At 46.0% G+C, this 26,377-nt stretch overlaps 1 protein-coding gene across 1 annotated transcript in view; it reads left to right on the forward strand.

Annotated features, from left to right (window-relative positions):
• The first annotated feature begins 16,448 nt into the window (after positions 1 to 16,448).
• The window catches only part of BMP6 (bone morphogenetic protein 6), a 149,287-nt gene continuing 139,358 nt past the window's right edge, over positions 16,449 to 26,377 (forward strand). Inside the window, exon 1 of the mRNA XM_025444825.3 lies at positions 16,449 to 17,133. Within this exon, the coding sequence (XP_025300610.3) occupies positions 16,449 to 17,133 (685 nt within the window). The remainder of the gene's footprint in view (positions 17,134 to 26,377) is intronic.

A 26,377-nucleotide genomic window follows, 5' to 3' on the forward strand; every position in this document is an offset into this window, starting at 1 on the left:
CCAAAGTGGAAACCTGTGGCTCTATTCTGATGCCTTCCATAGAACCAGAGGGGAACATGATAAAGGGATCTGTAGGAGAACTTGACATGTGTCCCCTGGCGTTTAGGAGCATATATGTCTATAGAAACAATGTCTCCTCTGCCTGACATTTCTAAGGTGAGAGGCCTTCTAACCCTTGCCAGCAGGGTGAGTAAGGCCCATGGTTTAACCTGCTTTGTATGAAGAACACGGATGTTGGGGAACCTCAGTGTAGTTCTCTTGGCCTTCAGGGAATGTGGGAAAGGGCTTTAGTGGCTTCCATGGCTCAACATAAGGAAGTCCAGAACTTAGATGAGAGGCTGGAAGGAGGACTCTCCAGGAAGCCTCTGGACCAGCAGGGGATGTCCAGCTTGGGGAAGTGATTGAGGGTGTAGACCACTGTCAGGGACAAAGAGACACATGGTGCTCCTCTCTGAAGGGAACCTCAGTCTTGGAGAAGATAAGGGTGAACCTGACACCAACCCTCAAACCACATACACTGGGTATATATTATAAGCCACCATATTAGCAGAGGGTACCAGCATCAGATGAGACAAAATGGACCAAAGATGCTCCCCATCACCAGCACCAGGAAGACATCAGTTGCTCAGGATAACCTCTGTTTTCTTGTTTGTGTCCCCAAGTCCTCATCCCCCAGAAGAGATAGACTCAGAGAGACGGGAAAGATAGGTTGCAGAATTAGATCACATCCTTATGTCCAATTCAAGGTGCTGGCATGGGAGGAGGTTGGGAGAAAAGAATAGTTCTGAATTGCACACACACACACACACACACACACACACAGTTTTGGTAATCAAGAAAATATATTTGGAAATAAAAATAATTCCAGTGCTCGAGCACTCCTATAGGTCAGCCTATCTCAGGCTTTCGTAGGCACTGAATACATTTAAATGATAAAATTGATACGATGCTAACAGGAGCACATGAGATAATTTTGCCAACTTGGACTAAAGTAGTGAACAAGTATTGTCTCACTGATAAATTAATCCCTCCAAAAATCATTCCAAATGTATTCATATCAGCTAAAACATTAGAAATATTAAGGGAAAAAAACAAATATCAAAGACATGGAGTGCTAAACAAGACTCCTAATACATATCAGTGGTCATCAAATCAAGACATACATGAGGCAATAATAAATTTAGGAACATCAGCAGACAGATGAAAGCCACGCAGTCACACACAAAGGTTCTCAGCATGTACTGATTGGGCACACCATTTTTATTTTTTATTTTTTTATTTTTTTGGGGGGGACACACCATTTTTAAAGGCAGGTTTTATCAAGAATGAAGAAACACAACTCTATAATGTAGTCAGACATTTTTCTTATAGTTGTTCTTATAGTTTAAATGAATTCTAGAGAAAATAGAAAGTAGCATATCCTTTTGGTTTTGTTTTGGCAGAATTATAAAGAATATGCTAAGGAGCCGTAGTATTCTGTGGGATACCCTTGGTGACACGTTATTATAACGGTTTAGAGCACTGGTTATGCAACCTGTAAACCACACAGATGGTTTTGGGGTACTCCTCCAAAATCTTAGACATTTTAACTAAGGGATTGGCATGTTAAATCATATGGGCTTTTAAACTGAAAGTGAGTGGCGAGTTATGATTTGTCCCCCAGCTACGTGAAGGAATGGGCAATGAGGATTGCAAGAGCAAAACTGAATGCATAGATTGGAAAAAAAAATAAAATATTTTATATTTTGACCCCATGGAATTGGGACTTCTTTTTTATCCAAGATCTTATTTTTAAGTACTCTTTATTCCCAAACTGGGTTTGGTCTCATAATCCTTAGATCAAGAATCGCACTCTACTGTTTGAGCCAGCTAGGCAACCCCCTAAGTTGAGACGACTTTTTCTTTTCTTTTCTTTCTTTCTTTCTTTCTTTCTTTCTTTCTTTCTTTCTTTCTTTCTTTCTTTCTTTCTTTCTTTCTTCCTTCTTTTCTTTCTTCCTCTCTTCCTCTTCCTTCCTTCTTTCTTTTCTTTCTTTCCTCTTTTCCTCCTCCTCCTTCTTCTTTGATTTCTATTTTATTTTTTAGAAAGAGAGAAAAAGCAAGGGAGTGACAGAGGGAGAGGAGAGAAAATCCCAAACAATCTCCATACATAGCATGGAGCCTGAGGTGGGGCTTGATCTCATGACCCTAAGATCATGACCTAAGCCAAAGTCAGGAGTCAGATGCCTAACCAACTGGGCCACCCAGGGGTCCCCTTGAGTTGAGATTTCTTAATAACTGGGTTATTTAATGCTGTCAATCCTTACCATAATTCTCTAGTGAACTAAATTTCTCATTTTTCAAGATTCCTCTTATTTTCTTCTCTGTATTAGTTTTTTTTAATTGCTATATAACAAATCACCCCAAAATCTAGCACCTTAAAACAACAATCCTTTGTCATCTCACAGTTTCTGTGGGTTAGGAATTTGGGTGCAGCCTACCTGGGAGTCTCAGACATGAGGGTCTCTTATGCATTTGTGGGCTGCCAACCCAGGCTGCAGTCTCATCTGAAGGATCAAGTGAAGGAGGAGCCCTTCTAAGCTCGGTCATGGAGTTGTTTGCAGGATTTAGATCCTCATGGGCTATTGGACTGAAGGCCACAGTTCCATGCCCTCTGTTCCTTGACAGGTGGGCCTCCCCACAGGACAGCTCACAATATGGCAGTTGACTTCCTTCAGAAAGAGTGAGTGAGAGAGAGTATCCAAGAGGGAACCAATTCATGTCATAACCTAAGGAATGTTCTATCACTTTCCATCCCATCACTGCCATTTTTTATTTATTAAAGGTTAGTAAGTCCACGGGCACCTGGTTGGTTCAGTTGGTTAAGCGTCTGCCTTTGGTTGAGGTCATGATCTCAGGATCTTGGGATCGAGCCCCGCATTGGGCTCCCTGCTCAGTGGGGAGCCTGCTTCTCCCTTTCTCTCTGCCCCTCCCCACCCCTGCTTGTGCTCTCTCTCTCTCAAATAAATGAATAAAATCTTAAGAAAAAAGGCTAACAAGTCGAGTTCACACTCAAGAGGAGATTACACAAGTTCATGACAAGCAGGAGGTTAGGCTTATTGGGAGCCATGTTAGTGGCTTCCTACTAAATTCTCTTACCTCACACCACAAGGTCTCTACTCTCTGCCTTTGATAACTTCCACTCTGACCTGATGACTTGGCCTCTGAAACTTTAAGAAAATTGACAATAGCCATCTTTTATCTTCTTGCAACCAAGTCTCACCCTTTTATTTTTGGCCATTTTATCCATCTTTCCTTTTGTCATCACTGGCAAACTATTCTTCTTCTTGCCCAACTCCCTTGTCACAAATTTAAAAAAAAAATGACCCTAGTCTTCTTGTCCTCCTCAAGCTATCATCTTACTGCTCTACTTCCCTTTACAAAAAACTTTTTGAATAAGTTGCCTTTACGTGGTCCCTCTACACCTCAATTCCCATTCACTCCCTGACCCTAATCCACCATGTTTCTGTCCCATTAATTCATTGAAATTATTTTCATCAAAGCCACCAGTGATTTCCATATTGCTACATACAAGGAGCTCTTCCTTATTTTTTATCGCATTCAACATGTTTAACCATTCCTTCCTACTCCTTTCTGGATTTCCATGACACTACATTTCATCATGACATATTTTTTCGAATCATTCTGGTTCCTTTTTGATCTCTTTTGTTGGTTTCTCTTATACCCGCACCCTAAATGATAGTGTTTCCCAGGGCTCGGTTCTGTGTCTTACTTCTCTCCCTCTTTCCATAAGTGATCTCACCCACTCCTGGGGTTTAAATATTACTTATGTGTAGATGAACCTGAAATGAATTTGTGCAGCCAATGCTTCCTCTGAACTTTGGAATGGTTTCTCTAACTGCTTACTTGGTAATTCCACTTGGAAATCTCAAGGGGCCTCAAACGTAATGTCTATAACAGATCTTCTGTTTTCCAACTTCTGTCTCCTTAACTTATTTCTCTCCTGAGTTCCTCACCTCAGTAAACGGAGCCACTAGCCATTCTGTTTGCTTGAGTATAAATCCTTAATTATTCTTTTTCTTCAATCCCTCATTCCAATCTATCACCAAGTCCTATACTTTGTCTACTTCCAAATATATGACCACTCCAGCTGTTTCTCCTCGACTACTATCTTTACCCTAATCTAAGCCACCATCTCGTCACCTAGTTTACTATAGTCTTCCCCTACTGGCTTTTCTGCTTTGCAAAGCAGCCAACTAAATAGTTTAGAAATACTATCTCAGACTGTGTTTCTCTTAGATAAAACTCTCTGTTGTTGTCCCCTTATCCTTTGTAAAGTCTAAATTTCTCAAAAATTTTTATGATATGTCTTTTGTTTGTCTTTTCAACCTCAGACCATTGCATTCACCCTGCACTTACTATTTGTCAGCTGCATTGGCTCTCATCAATTCTTTTTTTTTTTTTTTTTAGATATTATTTATTTGAGACAGAGAGGGGAAGGGGGAGAGGGAGAGAGAGAGAGAGAGAGAGAGAGAGAGAGAGAGAGAGAGAACAAGGGTGGGGAGAGGCAGAGGGAGAAGGAGAAGCAGACTAGCAGACTCCCTGCTGAGCAGGAGCCCAATGTAGAGCTCAATCCCAGGACACGGAGATTATGACCTGAGCCCAAGGCAGCCGCTTAACCCACTGAGCCACCCAGGTGCCCCTCTCATTTCTTAAGCACACTGAGTTCTCAGTTTCCAGGTCTTTGCACATGCTGTTTCTTCAGCTTATAATACCCTCCTTCACTCCCCCACAGTGGGCTCATACATTTGTCAAAACTAGTAATTACAGATTTAGCCATTTCTTTATTTATTACCTATTTTGTAAGCTCCATATGGACAAAGCCCATATTTGCTTTGTTCACACTCATATACCCACCACTAAATACTTTGTAAGTACTTAGTAAATACGTGTGTACATGAATAATCTCCCCCTTGTGCTCCAAGCCTGAACTGAAAAACTATCTTCTTAATAACTTTCCCAGGTCATGGAGCCTTCCTGCATTCCTTCAGGTTAACCCAGGAACTCCTCTGCTATATTATTTATAAACATTACATATCTCCATATCTACCATCAGTGTGGTAGCCGTTGCCATGACATGTTGACAATTCCTTGCACGTCCATCTCCATGAGAGACCATAAGCTCCTCAAGGGCAGGAACTTTTTCTTTTCATTATGAAAACCCAACACCCTCTTTACAGTGCCTGGTGTATACCCAGCAGTCTGCTTTTCCCTCTCCCTCTGACCCACCCCCCTGCTTGAACTCTCTCTCCGTCTCTCTCAAATAAATAAAAATCTGAAAAAAAGTAAAAAATAAAAAATCAGCTTTAGTGAGGGTGAAATTGATGCACAAAATGCTGCACATATTTGATATACACAATTCAGTGGGTTTGGACCTATGTGTACACTCATGGAACTATCACCACAATCAAGGTACTAGACATATCTATTCCCTCCAAAAAGTTCCTTATGTCCCCCTCCCTGCCTTTTTTTTTTTTTTTTTGGTAAAAATAGTTATTAGGAGATCTACCTTCAGCAGATTTTTAAGTGCACAATAGAATATATTTACCTATAGGCACAATATTGTATAGCACGTCTCTAGAACTTACTCATCTTGCATAACTAGAACACAACAGTCTTGAAGAAAATGTTTGAGTTGTTCTGCTAAAAAAACAAGAGAAAATGACGTAGAGCAAAGCTTATTATGGCAAAACGCTTTATACGGCACACACTTCTGTAAACTTGGTAAGTGATAATAACACAATTTTCTTAATTTAGTAAGTAGCATTTTTATTTCCCTTCAGCTCACTTCTAATGACAGGGATGGATCCCATTCTTTCCTTGGCAAAGTGCTTGGATGACAGGAGCCCCATCCCACTGATGTCATCTGGAAGAGCTTCCTTTTACTGATTCTGGGGAGTCTGAATTTGAAACAGGTGGATGTATGCATTTGAAAGAATCTATTCCAGATGCCAGAAGATTCAGTTCTGGTGAGAGACGTGAAGGAAAGTTGTGAGAACAAGTGTCCTATTCACATGCTAGGAAAATAAATGTTTTACTAATCCTTAAATAACATTTTACTCTGAGGTGTATTGGCAAATTTTAGTTTTATTTCTGTATGAAAGTCTCATTTTTATGGGTGTGATTTAAGTAGTAGAGGTGACTGCTAAAATTAGTTTCTGTTATCCCATGCTAATGTCTGTGTAGGAAGAGAATAATATACATAGTTTTGAAGCCCTAACATTTTAGTTGTATTTCGTGAATATTTTAACTTATTATCATTGGCTACAATTTAGTTTAAGGGTTATAAATGCACATACTTTTTCTATGTTATGGGGTCTTCTCAGGGTAGAGAAAGTATGTACCAGGAAGGGGTCCTATGTGTTTTCCTTCCTGAAGGCCAAGTCTTTAACCATTAAAATTCTATCATTAAACTCATGTTTAGGGGCAGCCTAGGTGGCTCAGCGGTTTAGCGCCACCTTCAGCTCAGGGATGATCCTGGGGACCCAGGATCGAGTCCCACGTCAGGCTCCCTGCATGGAGCCTGCTTCTCCCTCTGCCTGTGTCTCTACCTCTCTCTCTCTCTCTCTCTGATGAATAAATAAAATCTTAAAAAAAATCTTAAAAAAATAAACTCATGCTTATTTAGCACTTTACTAGGTGCCAGGCACTGTGCTAAGTGCTGAGACACAACAGAGCTTACAGTCTAGATTTCTACGTGAAAGTGAGGTGTAGTGGATTCTCACTAATCAGACTAGATATTTGGAAACTGACATAAGTTAGCTGCCTGCCACCTGTTCTGTCCACCACCCCGGGTCACTCAATGAATTCACTAACCTCCAAAGGAAATTTGGGGAAATAATATCAGAATAAAATCCAAACAGCAGTTTCTACTTATTTCTAGAATATACCACAGGAGCCATCCTAGAGGAGATCTGGCTTATCCAGGTAAGAGGAAAAATGAACGTATATTCATCAACAGAGAGGAGTGAACACATTACATAGTCGTTGGAGGAAGAGGTCCTGGAACCAACATTGTGTGGGTAATCAATATGTGGGTGTTTAAGAGTTGACTTCAAGATATCCTCTTCATATTTTTTTTTAAGATTTTATTTATTTATTCATGAGAGACACATACAGAGAAGGGCAGAGACACAGGCAGAGGGAGAAGCAGGCTCCTCACAGGGAGCCTGATGCGGGACTTGATCCCAGGACCCGGGGTCATGCCCTGACCGAAGGCAGACGCCCAACCACTGAGCCCCCCAGGTGTCCCGATAAGGACTTTAAATAACCCGTCTCCATCAGCACCCATGCTACAAAAGCCAATCCGAATAAACAGTGTGTACCCACTAACAGTTTCAAGACAAGTCCCCTAATAGCTTTGCAGCAAGATTCCCTACGTAGCAATATAACAGCTCAACCTCTGAATATAAAATTTCTTCTAAGATAAGAAGTTTGGCCACTAACACTAATATGATAAGGACTCCTAAAAATGTTGTATCCTGGGTGGAATCCTGGAGCACAAAAAAGGATATTAGGTAAAAGCTAATGGAATCTGAATAAAATACAGAGCTTAGTTAATCATAATATATCAATATTGGTTCATTAGTTGTGACAAATGCACCATGATAATGTAAGATGTTAACCGGAAGTACTGGGTGTGGAATTTATAGGAACTCCCTGTACCAACTTGGCAACTGTTCGGTAAATTTTAAATTACCACTTTAAGAAAGACTATGTTAGACATATTAATGTATATCAAATGGAATTTTAATTTCTTTTTATTTATTTAAAAAATATTTTATTTATTCATGAGAGACACATACAGAGAAGGGCAGAGACACAGGCAGAGGGAGAAGCAGGCTCCCTGCAGGAAGCCTGATGTAGGACTTGATCCCAAGGACCCTGGGATCACGACCTGAACCAAAGGCAGAAGCTCAACCATTGAGCTACCTGGGAGCCCCATCCTCCTCATCTTGAAGGCCTCCCTTCGCCACCAGGAGACACCTGATAGTCTGGTCTGGGGAAGGCTCTCCCGTCCATTCAGGCAGTACTGGCAAGGAGAGTACAGCTCCAGATAGACCATGCAGATAAAAATAACATCACAAATCTAACTTATTAAATTGCCATTGAAACTGTGGGGCTACAAAAGTAGTCCAGGACCTACATGCTGAACCTAAACAGGGCAACTGCCTGATAAAATAAAAGATTTAAATGGGACCCAAGACTCCTAATGTAATAGAACAAATGTCCAGGATACAATTATTTTTAAATTTTTATTTAAATTCAATTAGCTAATGTATCATCATTAGTTTCAGATGTAGAACTCAGTGATTCATCAGTTGCATATAACACCCAGTGCTCATTCCATCAGGGGCCCCCTTAATGCCCATCACCTGGTTACCCATCCCCCTATCCACCTCCCCTCCAGTAACCCTCAGTGTGTTTCCTAGAGTTAAAAGTCTTTTACGGGATCCCTGGGTGGCACAGCAGTTTGGCGCCTGCCTTTGGCCCAGGGCGCGATCCTGGAAACCCGGGATCGAATCCCACATTAGGCTCCCGGTGCATGGAGCCTGCTTCTCCCTCTGCCTGTGTCTCTGCCTCTCTCTCTCTCTCTGTGACTATCATAAATAAAAAAAAAGTCCTTTATGGTTTGTCTCCCTCTCTGACTTCTTCCCATTCAGTTTTTTTTTTTTTTAAAATCACCCGTCATATGAAGAAGAAAATCCTGACTTTAATGAGAAAGGACAATCAGCTGACCCCTCCATCAAGATCAATCAGATGTTGGATTATCCCACATTATCCAAATCATCAAGGACTTAAAAGCAGCTGTCGTAAAAAATGCTCAACAATCAGTTACAAGTTCTCTGGAAACAAATGAAAAAGTAGAAAGCCTTAGAAAAGAAACAGAAGTTATTAAAAAAAAAAAAAAAAAAGGAACCAAGTGGAAGTTTTAGAACTGAAAGAATATACTTACAGATATAAAACGCTCACTGGATTGGAATAAAGACATATTTTCTTTCTGGAGCAAAGGATGTGGCCAAGCCTTAATTATTGCATCTTAAGATTAAAGCTACAGGAATAATTTTTAAAATAAACCTTTTATTTTAGTATAATTTAAAATTTACCGAACAGTTGCCAAGTTGGTACAGGGAGTTCCTATAAATTCCACACCCAGTACTTCCGGTTAACATCTTACATTATCATGGTGCATTTGTCACAACTAATGAACCAATATTGATATATTACGATTAACTAAGTTCTGTATCTTATTCAGATTCCATTAGCTTTTACCTAATATCCTTTTTTGTGCTCCAGGATTCCACCCAGGATACAACATTTTTAGGAGTCCTTATCATATTAGTGTTAGTGGCCAAACTTCTTATCTTAGAAGAAATTTTATATTCAGAGGTTGAGCTGTTATATTGCTACATAGGGAATCTTGCTGCAAAGCTATTAGGGGACTTGTCTTGAAACTGTTAGTGGGTACACAATGTTTATTCGGATTGGCTTTTGTAGCATGGGTGCTGATGGAGACGGGTTATTTAAAGTCCTTATCGGGACACCTGGGGGGCTCAGCAGTTGGGCGTCTGCCTTCAGCCCAGGGCGTGATCCCGGGGTCCTGGGGTCGAGTCCCACATCAGCTCCTTCCATGGAGCCTGCTTCTCCCTCTGCCTGTGTCTCTGCCTCTCTCTGTGTCTCTCATGAATAAATAATTTTTAAAAAATGAAGACCTTATCAATCCGTGTATTAACCCACAGTCACCAGAACATGAATGCTTTTCTCCTCCACCCACAGCAACTTCCCACTGCTACCCCAGGCCAGGTGCAATGGGGGGAGCCACGCTTTGCTGGCCCAATGCAGGGGAAGAAGTTGTTGACATGACTTGTTTTTACATGCAGTTAGCCTATCCTCTTGGCATTGGCGTCTGCCTTCAAAATACGTCCAAAATCCAACCACTCTTCTCTTCCCACTGCTTCTACCTAAGGCCCCCTACAAGCTACTGTTATCTCCCACCTGAACATTATGAGAATTTCTTCACTGATCCCACTGATTCTTCCCTGGTCACTCCACAGTATATTCTCTGAGAGGCTCTGTTAAATTTTAAGTCAGCGCATGTCACGCTGCACAAAACCGTTCAATGACCCTCCCTTCTTGTGCTTGTCCTTGATGGTAACCCTTGTTTTTTAGTCCAACTTTTATCATGATATAACAAAATACAGAAAAGTGTACAAATCATATGTATGCCACTCAGTGAACTGTTAAAATTGACCACTCCCTTGTAACCACTATCCGGGTAAAGAAATAGGCCAACTCTTGGGAACCCCCCTTTGGTTTCATTCAATTATTATTCCTACTCTTTCTCCTCAAGGGTAACCAGTAACCTACTTCTAGATTAGTCAGGATAGTCTGTATCTGAATTCTATATAAATAGAGTTACACTGTATATTTTTTTGTGTATGGCATCTTCTCAACATTTTGTCTGTGAGATTTGTCCACCTTATGCTTCTTAAAATCTGAAGGCTTTACAAGGATACCCAGGACCCTGTGCCACGTTGGCCTCCAATTCTGACCCTCCTTGGCATTCTGTTACAAGTTCCTATAATTATTCCCTCTCATTTCCTCTGCCCTAGCCTTACTGGCTCCTTTCTCTCCCTCAGATTCACCTTGTGTTGCCCCTGCCTCAGGGCCTTTGCACTCACTGTTTTCGCTGCTGGGGAAGCTCTTTCTCCAGATATGATCCTGTCTGGTTCTCTTTACTGTGACACACCTTTACTCGAGTGTTGTCTTCTCAGTGAAGACTTGTCAGGAGACCACCCACATGCTCCCTACTCCCTCTCCCTGGTTGGTTTTTTTCCACAGCGCTTTCCAACATACTATATACACATTTGTTTCCTCTTGTTGGGAAACAAAAACACCACAAACACAGTGGTTTAAAACAATCAAATGTATCATCCCATAGTTGTGTAGGTTGGAAGTCTATTAGGCTTGGCTACTTTCTCTGCCCTGGGTCCCACCAGGCTAAAATCAAGGTGTCAGCTGTTTGGGGCTCTTGTGCCAGAGTCTCTGGATGAGAATCCACTTGCAGGCTTGTTCAGGTTGTTGACAGAATTCAGAGGTGAGATTGAAGTCACTCTTTTCTAGCCATCTGTTGGTCGAGGTTTGCGCTCTGCTTCTGGAGGACACCTGCACTCCCCTTCGCCCTCAAAGCCAGCCCAGGCAGGCCGAGTCCCTCTCAGGCTACCACATCTCTTCTGCCTTTCTTTTCTACTTTTAAGGATCCTTGTGATTACATTGGGCCCACTCAGATAATCCAGGAGAGTCTTCCCAATGTAACATCACCTGTTTTCCCATCTTAATTCCATCTGCAAAGTCCCCTTTGCACCAGAAGGTCACATATTCGCAGGTGTAACACTATAGGTAGGAATCATGGGGACAACATCCTGCCTCCCATATTTTCTTAGTTGTCCCATTGATTGTTCATGTCCGCCCTTCTAGAATCTATGAGGGCAGGGATCTTTGTCTGCCTGACACACTCTAGGCATTCAAATATTTGTTGAATGAATGCAGTCTGGGAGATTAGTGTAAACACCTGCCTTTCCCAGTGGCACACATCTTTTTAGACTTTCTCTTCTTCTTTTAGAGATGGTCCTGACTTTTATTTTGATCTGATTTTACCCCGTCAGTGTGGTTTTCCCCGGCCCCCACACATCATTGCTTACGGCACGGTTAGTTAAGGGAATTGGCAGCACGGTAATGTCATATTTTCATAGAGACTCCTAGTTGCCACAAGAGACACACTGAGGACATGGGGTACAGAGGGGACCACAGAATGGAGGGAAGCTCAGAGGCCAGCACAGGCTGTGGAGCCTCAGGCACTCCCCCGTGGAGCCAAGTGTCCAATGATTTCTTGGAACAGAACTCTTCGGGGATAGTAGAACTAGTCATGGAAATGTCTTAAGCATTGTTTTGCTCAGTAAAAAAAAAGTTTAAGACTTAGTCTGCACATGTACATTATCCAATGAAACATTTAAAAACCATTTAATCATTTGGATGTTTTTAAAGACCTGTTGCTTAATATTATGTAGACAGCCTAAATCCTAGGACGATAAAGATCTGAGCTTGGCCAAAAAGTTTGAAGCACACACAAGTAACAGATTTGCCATTTGGGTTACAGTGTGGAAAAAAAAAAATCTCTGGAAACAGATTTATGTATTAGTTTTTCACTTTGCCACCAGATGTCCTTCATGAGTAGGAAAATATGATGGCTCGAATGATATTTTGAAGTGTGAATGCCCAGCATTTTTGAATAGTTGACAGAGAAAGGAAAGTGTGAGTGGATGTAACTGCTAGCACAGACTTTTGGATGAGACATGTATTTTGAAGGCTGCTTTACAGGTGTAGCTTTCAAAAGCAGTATTTAACTCTCAAAGTTTCATCTCTCACACTCTGCAAACATTTACTCACCATATTTCCTTTTCACTCAAGTCCAAATTGACGTTTTTAAAATCAGAGCATATAAGAAATAATCACATCTTTACACGAACAGGAGAGATGAAAATTCAGTATTTTAAGTGGAATTTCCCAAGGATTCAAGGTAATGGAACCTCAGGCTCCTTGACACAAGAGCAACATAAGATATGACACTTAACTTCATTCTAGAAGGAGCCTCCTTGCATCTGCAAGACCATTCAAAGAGGACGATGCGTGGTTTAGGATAAAATCAAAGATGGCAATTGCAGTTTGTTGCTAATGATATAATTCAAAGGGAAGTGTAGAGTGTGAGATATTTAAATTAGTAAACAGCGTCTTTTAAAAATAGAAATAATTTGGCCGTGTGTATTTTAAATGTGTAACAGAAATCCTCCTAAAAGAACTGCTGTCCTAAGGAGTTTGTTGTGTGAATTACCCAGTGCATTAATAACACCCAGGTATGGGATTCTCACCCTCTCTGCAGCATCACTGAAGTCAGGGGATAAACCTGTGTTTTATGGTGAGGGTTCCTCATTCCTTCATTAGATGGGCGGGAGTGGGACAGGCAACCTATTTCCAGAAAACTGAAGGCCATCTGCATGAGATGTCAGCCAAGCAACCAGATGTTTGATGTGGATTGGCTCCCACATCCGGCTTCTTGACCGAATTCCTCCTCTTTCCACCCAGATGTTTTGGAGACACATACAGAGAACTTAATGAAGGTTGTTCTGGCACCGAGGAAGGGGAGGTAATCTTTTAGTGTCCTGCAGGGGGCGAAGTTACCTCTGATTTTTCTCTAGTCAATTCACACATTTCCAGCAGACTCCCAACCACACTTGCTCCTTCTCCCTTGATTCCATCCTTCCGGAATCACATCTGGACTTTTTCCAGCTCTTTAACCTGAGACTTCTCAGGGGGTGCTGGGGAGGGGTCAGAGAAGCGGGACTGGGTGAGGTGGTGGGTTAGAGATCCAGCGGTCTTGGAAAATTTCGAGGTTATGAAAATGTTAGAGCTGCATCTCTTTATCCCCCCTCTGCCCCACTATCCACTCCAAGGGTGTTTTCTAGTGTTTTCCTGCAAACACGTGCACCTGTTGGGAGTGGTGGGGACATGAAGAGAGCACCCCCTCTTCTGTGGCCTTCAGCTGAATGTCACTGCCCTCAGGGTCATTGTCATGTTTCATTTCACATATTTTCCCCCTCTGGCTCTTACAAGACTTGTGTGCTCCTGTGTTCATCATCTGGGGGCGCCTCCTTTTCCAGCACTATTCAACAGGAACTGAGAGGTCATCTTGATGGGGATGGGAGGCTCATGGCAGACTCAATTCAGGACTCTTGCTCAGATGTTTGATACATTCAGTGCCATTTCAACCCGGGTCACAAGGTCTATCTACTTCTAACCAAATATTTAGGATAAAGGGAAGATTGTACGTGTGTACACCTATATAGTGCTCTCCACAAGATCGTATGTGCATATACAATAAGTGCACATATAATAGATGGGTCACAACCTATCTTTGTGTTTTAAATGGCACAGCCCTACCTAGGTGCCCTTGTCTATGCTCAGGGGTTTTACAGCTTTCCAGTACTTTCCCCACTGCCTCATAGGTTGGAACTGCTTTTTACTCTGCTTGTGTCTCACTAGACGTCTTAGGACGAAGGTGTGACTATGTTTGAGAAAGGAGAAGGGTCTTGGCAGGAAGCCTACATACACTTGCTGAGATTTCAGATCTTTTGATCAGAGCTCTTGGCTGCTGTGATTTTTATGCACTGCAATGATTTTATGCCCAAACAAGTCCCATAGAGGAGAAAGAAGTGATGGAAGCTTTTAAATTCTAAGGATCCTGACATCCCAGACCAAGTAGTGATATATTTTCTTTTCACATGAAAAGAATCCCTGCTGAAGATCAGCCTTCAGTGCTGTTGAAGCTGTGTTGCCTGAGGTCAATGGCTATGGACCTTTGTAGAACTAAAGACTTCACTCTTAGAATTAAACTTGAATTAATAAATTAAATTTGTGGAATTAAAGACTAAATGATCACTGCGTCTGGGCCCAGAGGGGAGAAAGAGCAGTTCAGTGGATGGGGGGAGGTGAACACCCTTCCCCATGAAAAAATAGATTCTTTGAAATCAGAGGCGCTTATCGGATGTCAATCAGCAGAAACCCCATGATCTTTGAAGTCCATGAATCCCACAGTTTATGTCTATTTGGACGGGCTCAGAGATGCCTTGGACTGTGCGAACTAAGACTGTCAGCGAAGTTTTCCTTTTCTGATTCATGTACTTTTCGCCAAGTAAAAGATCCTAGTGTTTTAAGTGAATTTGTTTCTAGATCCATAGATCTCATAGTGTGAGAGCAAGAGGATTTGCATCCTGAATGGCAGATGGTGGTGCTGATGCTTGGGCCCTCTCCATGACTGGGAAGTATACCTGTCATGCAAGCGCAACATGTGTCCTCTCCGCTTGATCTTGTCTAGTGCTGCCGGCAACGCTCAGCACCCGTGTCCATCACCCTGAATGGGAACACGCCAAGCCCCTACCTGCGCTGGAATTATCTATAATAATTCACGAAAGGCCTTATTGTATCTCGATGCATTAAAATGAAAAGTTAACAGAAAAACTGGAGAAGCCCTGAAACATTACCACAAGCAGAGGGTGGCTTTTCTGTTATATTTACCTAATTACCCCCCCCCCACCCCTTCCTTTAAGATACTAGCCTGAGAAGCCAAGGCAGGGCCCAAATCAAGAGATCCCTCAGGGTATGCGGCCCCCAAACCCCCAGGACCCTGGCTCTGGCTTCCACTTTGGCCCCCCCCCCCCCGTGGCCCTTTTGCCAGCAGCTTGTCGGAGGGTGTGTCCCCGCTTCCCGCAGCTGCCTTCGGCAGTCACGTGTCCGCTGAACACCCATAAAAAGACACTAAGTAATAGGAACTATCGCTGCTGTTCCTCTGTTAATACAGGTGGCAGTGACTTAGCAGCTGATTCTGCTTTTATGTACCGAGAGCATCCCGTGAGGCCTCTCAGGCGATGGCAAACGACGGCGGGTTTCCCTTAGGGTGCGGACCCGTCGACCTACTTTGGGCGCCTCCGGGAGAATTCCCGGGACTCGCAACCGACGCGCGGCCCGGGCGACGCCTCCCCGGAGAGGGAGGGTGAAAGAAGGGGGCGGGCCTATTCAAATGCGGGCGAGGCGCGCCCCGCCATTGGCTGCCGGCCTGTCCGTCACCGCGGGGGGCGGGGCCTCCCGGGCTGGAGTGCGGTACCTGAGCGAGACGCGCACCAGAGAGCCCACGTTGGCCCTGCGGGGAGCGCGGCGCCCGGAGCCGGAGGCTGCGAGGTCGCGCGCGGGGGCGGCGGGGCAGCCCCGAGAGCCGCCCTGCGCCGAGAGCCGCGCCGCCTCCGCCCGCGGGGCCGAGCGGCGGTGCCGAGAGTCGAGGGGCGCGGAGTCTGCGAGCGGGGAAGTTCAGCGTGGCGGAGAAGGCTGGCCCCTCGGGGCGCCGCGGCGGACGGGCGGGGGTCCCCGGCGGGCGTGCGAGCCCCGCAGAGGCGCGCGGGGATGCTGCCGGCCGCCCGCCCCGGCTGCTGAGCCGCCCGGAGGGCGCGGGACGGCGCACGTGCGCGGGCCGCGAGGCCCGACGGTGACCGCGCCGTGACCCGCCCGCGGGCGAGAGCGAGGCCGCCGGCTGCAGCGCGGCCCGGCTCGGACGCACCTGGCCCGGACCTTGCGCCTCCGAGGGGCCCGCGCCCCCGCCGCCTCCCCTCCAGCCCGGGCACTCGGGGGCGCCCCCGGGACGATGAGAGATAAGGACTGAGGGCCAGGAAGGGGAAGCGAGCCCGCCGAGAGGTGGCGGGGGCTGCTCACGCCGAGGGCCACAGCGGCCGCGCTCCGGCCGCGCTCCGCCGCTGCGCGCCCCGCGGGGCCAGCCCGGCCGGGCGGGGATGCTGGGGCCGCGGGCGCCGTGGCTGTGCTGGTGGTGGGGGCTGCTGTGCAGCTGCTGCGGGCCCCCGCCTCTGCCCGCCGCCGCCGCCGCCGCCGCCGCCGCCGCCGGGGGGGCGCTGCTGGGGGACGGCGGGAGCCCGGGCCACGCGGAGCCCACGCCGCCGCCGCCGCCGCCGCCGCCGCCGTCCTCCTCCGCCTCCTCCACCTCCTCCTCCTCCTCCTCCGGCTTCCTCTACCGGCGCCTCAAGACGCACGAGAAGCGCGAGATGCAGAAGGAGATCCTGTCGGTGCTGGGGCTCCCGCACCGGCCCCGGCCCCTGCACGGCCTCCCGCCGCCGCAGCCCGCGGCGTTCCCGCAGCAGCAGCCTCGCGGGGAGCCCCCTCCCGGGCGGCTGAAGTCCGCGCCGCTCTTCATGCTGGATCTGTACAACGCCCTGGCCGCCGCCGACGACGAGGGCTGGGAGGCGGGCGAGCAGAGGCGGCCGCGCGGGCCCCGCGGAGGGGCCGGCTCGTCCCCGCCCCGGCGGCCGCCCCCCGGCGCGGCGCCCCCGGTCGGCGGCAGGAGCCTCGTGGCCGCGGGACCCGGCGGCGGCGGCGGCGGCGGCGGCGCGTCCGCACTGACCAGCGCGCAGGACAGCGCCTTCCTCAACGACGCCGACATGGTCATGAGCTTCGTGAACCTGGGTAAGGATCCGGGGTAGCGGGGCCCGGGCCCCGCGGGTGGAGGGGCGCCCCCCCCCCCCCCCGCCCCAGGTGCGCGGGGATGCGAGGGCGGGCGGGCTGCGCTCCCGACACCTGCGCGGCGGCGGCTGCACGTGCGCTGCGCGGGGCGCGGGGGGCGCGGGGGGCGCGGGGGGCGCGGGGGGCGCGGGCTCTCGGGCTGCGGCGTTGCAGCAAGCCCGGGCCCGGGCAGGTTAGCTGGGCTTGAGCACGGAAGGCCCGCCCGGGTGTAGCCCGCTGGGAAGCACAAGGCTCTCAACACGCTTCCCCCCCGCCCCTTCCTTTTGCACCCTCAAAGCTCCGAGTGCGAGTTTCCCCACCGGGACCTTGTAGGGCGTCTGGTAGCCGCAGCCGAGCACTTTGGGAACTTGGCGTGAGCGCGTTAAGTGGTACCCGCGGATTCGGGGGGAGGGAGGGAGGGGTTGCAGGAGAAGGTGCAGGCCGGACCTGGGAAGGCGTGCCAGACGGGGTTCGCGCGGGTTTGGGAGCGGATCCCAGCCCAGCCAGGGGGAGCCCACCCAGGCCCTTAGCTCACGTGCCGTTGGCCGGCGCCCCTAAAGCCTGAACTTTTTTCGGATCGCTGCTCCCCGAGCCGCACGGGCAGAGAAAGGGTGCGGGTTAGGGGCCGGGGCTGGGCGCTGAGCTGGTCTGAACTGGTTGCCAGGCAACAGAATGGAAATTCAAGGGCGGCTAAATCGGGCTCCGCCACAAATGTTCTGTGGCAAACCCGGACGGAGTCACATAGCCTTTTTTTTTTTTTTTTTTTTCCCTCGAGTTTTCTCATCTAAGTGAGAGCAAGGAAAACTTTTTTTTTTTCTTTTTTTTCTCCTCCTCCAGGATCAGTGCGTCTGATCTGTGCTACTGCTCATTCATAAAGTGACTCAGCGTAGATCAGGGATGTAGGGGATGCGTTCTGGGCAGGGAGATGTGGGGGCGCAGTGGTCACCTCCGGGGGAGGGGGGTGTCCGCGCACTTCCCTTCCCGTGTGAGACGCGTGGCCCTGCCCAGGCCCCAGAGTGGGTTACCAGCCGCTTGTCAGAGCCATGTCAAAGACGTCTGTCCTTTGACATTATTTACTTGAACAATCACTGTGTCTATGAGATGGTTCTCAGCTCTGCTGGGCTTTGGGGGAAGAAAGGAATGGGGGCCCAAGGGGGAGGTCCCCTTGGCATCCAACCGGTGCAGAAATCCTCCTGGGAAATTCATGAAACAGAATCTCACAGGGAGTGGAGGCTCAAGGCCTGCCAATCTGGCTACTTGCAGCGCCAGGAGTACTGATTGGGTAGGGTTTTTCACAATTTATTGGAATCAAATCCAAGGTTGAGGCATCTCCAGGAAGCCTTCTACGGACTGACTGCAGTCAGTAAAGTTTGCAGGGAGGGACGGTGTGGAGGGCCAGCGCTCTTCTTACTCTGCTGCCTTCCCGGCTTCTTGTGGCTTAGTGAATTCCATCTCTTGCCATCCCCCTCCCTGGTGTCCTGACAGCCTTGGGGGAAGATGTTTTATTACCACTCGGGGTAGTCCCAACCTGGGCAAAGTGGAAGAATGGTACTTCTGGCTCTTTGATGGAGACTCATTTACAGTCTCCGGAGAACAGTTCCTGGGCTTATTAGACCAGAGCGCTAACCTTAGCTGTCCATTAGCATCACCTGGGGCACCTAAGGGATGCTGGGGCTGCTCCCAGAGCAACTAAGTCAGAGTCTTTGGGGGTGGCCTCTGGTAATTTTTTTTTTTTTTTTTAAAGAACCTTTGGTATTTCTAATGTGCCATCATGGACACAGGAGATCCTGATGTCTGATGGAGATTAAGGTTATCCGAGTCAAATATTAAAAGCAGGGCTTCCTTATGTTAGTGCTGCACATTAGAATCACCTGGGGGGTCTTAAAAGTCAAGATGCTCAGGGGGTGCCTCATATCGATTAAACCCGTGTCTGGGGTGGAAGCCGGGTATCTGTAGTTTTAAAGATTCCTCATGTGAATCCAGTATTGGGGAACCATTGTCAAGGTGCTATTTGCAATTGTTAGAGTTGGCTTGAGGCAAAGTTTGTAAAGGATGGTGACATTTACTGTGTTTAAAGACCTCTAAATTCTCCTCGTTCCTTGCTTGTCTGACCTTTCCTGGTCTACAGGTACACATTGGTTCTGAGTCACACTGCTTGGAGCTGGTTTTCAACTAAGCCTGCTAAGGTGATGGCTTAACTTATATTTCTCATAAGGGAAACTTCAAGGTTCCAAAAAAACAACATGGAGAAACTCCAAGAGAATTCCACAGAAGTGTCATTTCAGGCCTGGGACAGGCTAATGTGGAACTGGCAGAGATTCCTGGGTAGGAAACTCTGCCCCAAGCCCCTCCTGTCATAGCACTGGGCTTTCCGTCTACAAGTTGTCACTATCTGTAGGTCCAGCTGTGGAGTCCACATGGGCGGGTGTGGAATGAGGATGGGGGGGAGACCTTTTCCAGGTAAGTAGAATCCAAGTCACAAGCCATGCCACCTGCCAGTCCAGCAATTCTGTTTAATCTTAATCCATTTAGCTGTAGGAAAGAGGATTTCAGAATGAGAGGCTAAAATGTGATAAAATCTGATTATCATAACTCTGAGCATGAGGACAGTTCATTTGAAGAAAGTAATTGCTTAGCAGTATGGATTATTTGAATAAGGATGTTGGGAGAATTCTGCAGATTTCCATGTCCGGGGCATGGTAGCTGCTGCATCACAGGACTCATTTAAGAACCTACAGAAAGTTACAGGTTTTAAAGTACTTTTACCCTGAGTGAGTCAGGTAAATAAACTGAAAGTATGAGAAAGTGACACATAGTTGTAAACATCTTTTTTCCCTGAGAAGAGAGAACAATTTACTCATGAAACACATTTAAAACATCCTGAGCCTTCTCAGCCAGAGTGGCCATCAGGAAGTATGAATCAACAATTAAGTCGCTCCCACAGATCCCAAATGCTGGTCCCTCGACCAGGTCACTGTTGTTGAAGTTGACTGTCTTAAATGCCCTGGGTGAATAGGCTGGAGGTGTGTAACCTCGGTAGCACCAACTGGCTGGTGTGCAGGGTGCCTGGACGGGTGGGTGCATTCATTCAGGGCCACAGATGCCATTTTCTGCTTGTTTTCCAATGCTAAAAATGTCTTGGCAGTCCCATAAGCAGGCCTGCCAATTTGGTGACCTTGGAGAAGTATCCTGAAATATCCTTTAGGACTTAAAATTCACCTTCTTAGAAAAGCCTTCTCTAACCCCTCTATAGAAAACCGTGCTGTCTTCACCCCCCGCCCAACCCCCCCACTTCTTTACAGTCACAGAACGCTGCTTATTCCCTTTGCTCGGGCTAATCACGAGTATTTTTTTTTTTTTTTCTTTTTAAAATTTGCTTACTCGTCACTCCTCTGGGTGGCAGCCTCAAAAGGCAGTCAGGCTTTATCCACCATTGAAACCTTAGTCTTACTATCATGCTGAGCCCATAGAAGATGCTTAATAAAGACTGAATTAATGAAAAGAAAGACCTATCCTTCATTTAAAATTCCTATTTCAGTAATCTGGAAGGTCTGATTATTTGGAAATCATATACCTGATTTCTGTTAAGTCAAAGACATTTGAAGTAAAGGCATTTATTTAGGACGTGGAAGTTAATGGCATCTGATGTCTATCTTAATGCTTTATTAATGCACCTTTTTTTTGGTTAGTTACTCATATGTGTATTTCTGATGTGCATCACATTTAAGAGTGGTGCAGAGGTTTCCTTAAATCTCTGCATTTCAGACTTCATTTATTTTGAATTAATGAGGTGTTGATCTCTAGATGCTAGGGTAAAAATGAAATAAAAAAACTCAAATTATGCTCAGAAAAGGGAATCAGTATGTATTAGTACAAGTAACAAGAAACTTATTGTACTAAAAATACTGGCAATCTTCTGAACAAAATTACCCTTGGGAAACATAAATTAGAAGAAAAATGGAATACTCCCTACTTGTATTTGTAACCAGATACACTGTACTGTCTTTTTCTCATAAACATAGGATCAGTGGTACTATTTTTCATGGAGGCTGCCTGTACTTATGAAGATTTTTGTTAGCAGAAAATAAATCCCTGCCTGCAAGCTACTCACAGCGAATGTAATTTGGAGAATTTGGTTGCCAGAGTGTGGTTCAAAGGAGCAGGAGATGTCCTAAAGAAATTTCAAATAGTGGTATTTCAACAACAACAAAAAAAAGTTGTACAAAGTGTTCTTAAACTCAGATCAAAGGGCAAGCAGATATCATTGTTTCGACCTCAGATGGTGTTTCCTCTGGTTGTCCTTCTAAGAATGGGTATAAGTCCTTTTTAAATGTGCTGAATCATGCTTAGTTCCTCTCCTGAAGAGCCCACCTCTGATTAGCTTGGAGGAAGGATTCCTACTGATAGAAAAATCCGTGTGTCGGGGGAGGGGAGCAGGAATGACATTCAACACTTTATTCAGAAAGTGCCCTCACAGTTTTCAGAGTTGAGCGACTTTAAACGTTGGATTCCAAAGTGATATTTTACTTAAATACGGGGGTGGGTGGGTGCTTGTGGGTGTCAACGGTGGTTGGTTAGCAGACTCCCGAAGATGACAGCCCTGACATCCTGCCTCACCGTCACTTGCAAGAGCTGAATTAGAAAAGGAACACAAAGGGGCACCTGGGTGGCTCAGTGTTTGAGCATCTGCCTTTGGCTCAGGTCTTGATGCCAGGGGTCCTGGGATCCTGTCCCACATGGGGCTCCCCCCTCGGGGGAGCCCGCTTCTCCCTCTGCCAGTGTCTCTGCCTCTGTCTCTGAACAAATAAAATCTTAAAAACAAAACAAAAACAAAAACGAAGAGGGCAACATTTCTTGGATGATTCACCAGCGTTCTTTGATTTTTTTTTTTTCCCACAAGTCTGTCCTTCACTCTCTGCCCTCCCTTCCTGTATTTGAAAATTAGTGCATGGAATGCTTATTTTTTTCTTAATATAAAGCCAGGACAGCTTTCTCTTAATTTTTCTATACTGAGCCTCATCCTGCTTTTTCTATCTTTCCTCTTGCTTGAGTTTTAGTCACCTCATATTCTTTGGCCCTTCCAAAGAATAGGGAAGGAAAGCAGGCAATAGGGATTTTCATCAGACGATTGTGTTCCTGGCTAGAAACTTCCATAAATACCTAAGTGAAAGGAGTAGAAATCAGTATAGAAACTCTGAGAGATGAACAATTGACAGAGTCCTCCTGGATGTAAACAGCTGTCACACATTAACCTTTCTGTGCCCACCCTCATGGCGGTGGCCATGGCCAAGCCCAACGAAGCAGCAGTGCCCCAGGGCCTGGTGTGGGGCACAGCTGCCCACTTCTCTTGTATTCTTGACAAAAACCTGACGCCTTTTCCTCTGTTTTCATCGTGACAGCTTGCTGCTTTTATTCAAGCCCCTTCTCTCCTCTAATAACACCCCCACTGCCTCTAACCCCCTGGCTGTGCTGTCTTTCAACCCTTGCCCTCTGGAAACTGGGAAGCTGGAGATTGGCTCCAGTCTTACCTGGAATATAGGAAAGTGGTGACAGTTAAATCAAGGAGAAGGAAAACCATTCTTTTTAATGCAAGCAGGACTCACTCAAGGAGCAGGGCCATCACCCTTCTGAAGTTTTTGAGAGCGTCAGAAATCCTCAGAACTTAGAGTTGTAGCTGCTCATCTTCCTCTTGGAAGCATTAGAAAATAATTGTAGTTCACTGAAGTTGATGGGATTTTTTTGTTCTCTGTCATTTTTTTTTCCACTGTAAATATAGTATTTCAGTCCCCTATGTATAAAATTAGACTCTGGAGCTGGCTGGGGACATGGCTCCCTTCCATAACATTGTTTTATCTGGGGAAACATGCCCAAGCAACAGACCCCTCCCCCCATTTTATTTTTTTTTAAGTCTTCATGAGAGACACAGAAAGGCAGAGACCTACAGAGGGAGAAGCAGGCTTCCTGCAGGGAGCCTAATGTGGGACTCTATCCCAGGACCCCGGGATCATGACCAAACCAAAGGCTTGATGAGTGTCTACTCATCCACTGAGCCACCCAGGTGCCCAAGCAACAGACCTCCTATTTTTTTTTTTTTTAAGGATTTTATTTATTTATCCATGAGAGACAGGCAGAGGCAGAGACATAGGCAGAGGGAGAAGCAGGCTCCATGCAGGGAGCCCGATGTGGGACTCTATCCTGGGACTCCAGGATCACACCCTGGACTGAAGGCAGGCGCTCAACTGCTGAGCCACTCAGGCGTCCCCCAGACCCCCCATTTTAAAGCAAGGTTTTCACTATCCTAAATAGGAAGTTTGGGATTTTTGGTAAATCTATTACCCATAGATCATAGGATTTAGAGCTTTAAAGGCTTTTGCATATTATTAAATCACTTCTCTGCAGTTAAATTTGTTTGATTTAGTCAGGACCCTTTCTTCACTGCTGTTATATCTTAAGGCTGAGGGACAACCACAGAGATCCTTAATACATCAGAGGAATAGGGCCATAGAGCCACTGGTCAGGCAGGAGTGGATAATTAAGGAGAAATTACAAAAGCATGCAAGAGCACTGCCCTGGGCGAGAGGTGGGGAAGCTCAGATCTGGAATTTTGTGGGTTTTCTCTTCGTGGGTAGCATTCTCTCCTAGAACTCAGCTTTTGGAAAAGAAAAAGCAGGGCATGTCTATAAATATCCCCTTGTTTGGCATGCCGCAGCACTGAGGACCCCAAAGAATTGTTCTCTGCTCTGAAAGTGAGTTGAAATCCAGGTTGCTATGAGTGGCATTGTTCAGCTGATATCTCCAGGCACTGATTCTCTTCCTGCCCTTCCCGAGTCCATTCTTAAAAGATTGGGTTTATAATAGCAGTGGTATCTAAATGACATCAGGTAATTCCTTGATGGGTCCCCACGGTCTTGTTATCTCTAGCCCAGTCCCAGATGACTGGATAGAAGACTCCCCTTCAGACATTTTTGCAGAATGAGGTTCTGGTTCCGAGCGGGGCTGCCTTCCTGACTTTCAGATTCACGGGCACACGCCCTTGATTACTGATCCTGCTGGACAGGCTGGGCCTCAGACGTCCTTGCTTCGTTTTGCTGATTTTTTTTTTTTTTGGCTCAGATTGTTTTCTCATCATCCGAGAGCTCGGTGGGGGTGGGTGGGTGGGTGGGGTGGGGTGAGTTCGAGGCTCTGCCGCAGGCAGAAAACAGTGTCTCCCGAGCCGAGCCGGGCCCTGAGCCCTCTACACACTGAACTTTGATATCCGCCTCCATCCTTATTATGACTCTCCTGCCACTTACCCTTTTCACCTTGTCCCGAATGTGACTTCCAGCCTCAGACATCTGTGTGTGTTGATTGTTGTTCCTGTGTTTACAGTCTTGTTGGCTTCCTGTCCATGAACACAGGCTGGCAAAAAAATTCTGATTCGTGCATCAGCAGAGCGTGAGCTAATAACCCTGTCGTTGGTGTGAGCGAGTTTAGGTGCTGATTAGGTTGGGAGATTTTGTATAATTGACACCAGTTCTTTCCTCTCCCCTCGTTCACATCTATGAATTACGTTGAAATACTCTAAAGACAGAGCTTTGTAAACTACAAAATCAGGTGCTAGTAGTTTTACTTCGTTTTTTTTTTTCCCCAGGTTTTATTTGAACACTCCCATGTCAGAGTAGGTTAACGGAGAAGCTGTGCATTTGAAAACATATACATGGACTTTATATTTTTTAGAGCCGTTTGAGGTCTATAGCATGATTGAGTGGAAGGTCCGGAGATTTCCCATGTACTCCTCGCCCCCATAACCATTGCCTGGGTTGCTGTCAACATTATACTTGAGGAACCGACCTTGATCATCATTAGCACCCCAATTTCATTGATCACCTTAGGGTTCACTCTTGATTTCAAACATTCCCTGGGTTCGGACTGATGGAGGACCTATATCTCTCATTATGGTATCACCCAGAGTCATTTCACCGCCCTTAAGCTCCTCCGTGGAGAAGCTGTACATGTAACCAGAAAAACAAACCAACGGGAATATGAAAATTCAAAATCGGCAGTTTTGTGGGGGGAAAAAAACAAAATGCCTTTGTTGAATAATGTTTTGTTTCTGTGGTCTTACCACATTGGTGTATAAATAAGGATTTCGATGGACTCCGTAGACCTTATTTTGTGCTTCTGTGTGTGTTGACCCCAAATCCATTAGAAATCCCTCCTCCCACCTTTTTTTTTTTAAGTCTGGGAGTTTAAAAATCTTTTTTCCTCCACATACTTTCATTGAGGTGTCTGTCACCATAGTACCTAGACAATCCCTTAGGCAGAGATATGAGCGATTAAATTTCTCCCTGGCTTGTGCCCTGTTTGATCCATGCTCTGCAGGATTTGGGGGAGTCAAGCCTGAAGAATGGACAAGAATTATAGGAATTCTGTGCTTGAAAATTATTGAAATTTGGGGGGTGGGTTAAGGGAGAGATGAAATATTTTTCCTTCCTTTCTGAAAACATATTAGAACTTAGAGTGCCTTTGGATTGAGAAACTCACAAAAATACGTTTTACTGGCCCTAAAGGCAGGATCAGGGGACCTTAAAAGATTTTCTCAGGAGAGACTGTTTTGATTAGATTAACACTAAATTAATGGACACCCCATAAATCCAGATGTCTTTGTTAAGTGATATATAGATTAAGCTTATTTTCTTTGAGCTGTTTTCTGTGAGATAGGGCAACACAGATAAATGGTAAATAAGAAAATAACATAACTCTAAAAGGTTGCTGTTGAACAAACAGCAATTGGAGATGTTTTGGGAACTTGTGGGTATTTTTTTTTTAAATATATATAAGCATTGTACGGGTGAGACACTTCATGAATTCTCAATTCTCATGCAACCCTCCATTTTATACCAAATTCTAGCTCAATCCCCCTGCCTCCCCACTCCTTCCCCCACTCACAATGAAACCTCTCAAAAAGGAGGGAGATCTTGGGGCCCTGGAGGTATCAACGCGCTTGAGAAGTTTAGCTTGGGTCCGTAACGTCTGACTTAGGACGTGCTGTGGTTTGAGTACAGCCCTCTGGTAGGATAGAAGCTTGATGGAGCCCTAAGTGAAAGGACACCACAGGGCAGGACTAAGAATAGCGAGGAGGACCTAAGTGCCTCAGCCAAAGACCTTTGGAGCGTTGCACTTCTCCCAGGGGGCCATGGAATAGGCCTTTGCATTTTTATGGGGATCT

This window comes from Canis lupus, chromosome 35 (assembly GCF_003254725.2).
Source record: "Canis lupus dingo isolate Sandy chromosome 35, ASM325472v2, whole genome shotgun sequence".
NCBI lineage: Eukaryota > Metazoa > Chordata > Mammalia > Carnivora > Canidae > Canis > Canis lupus.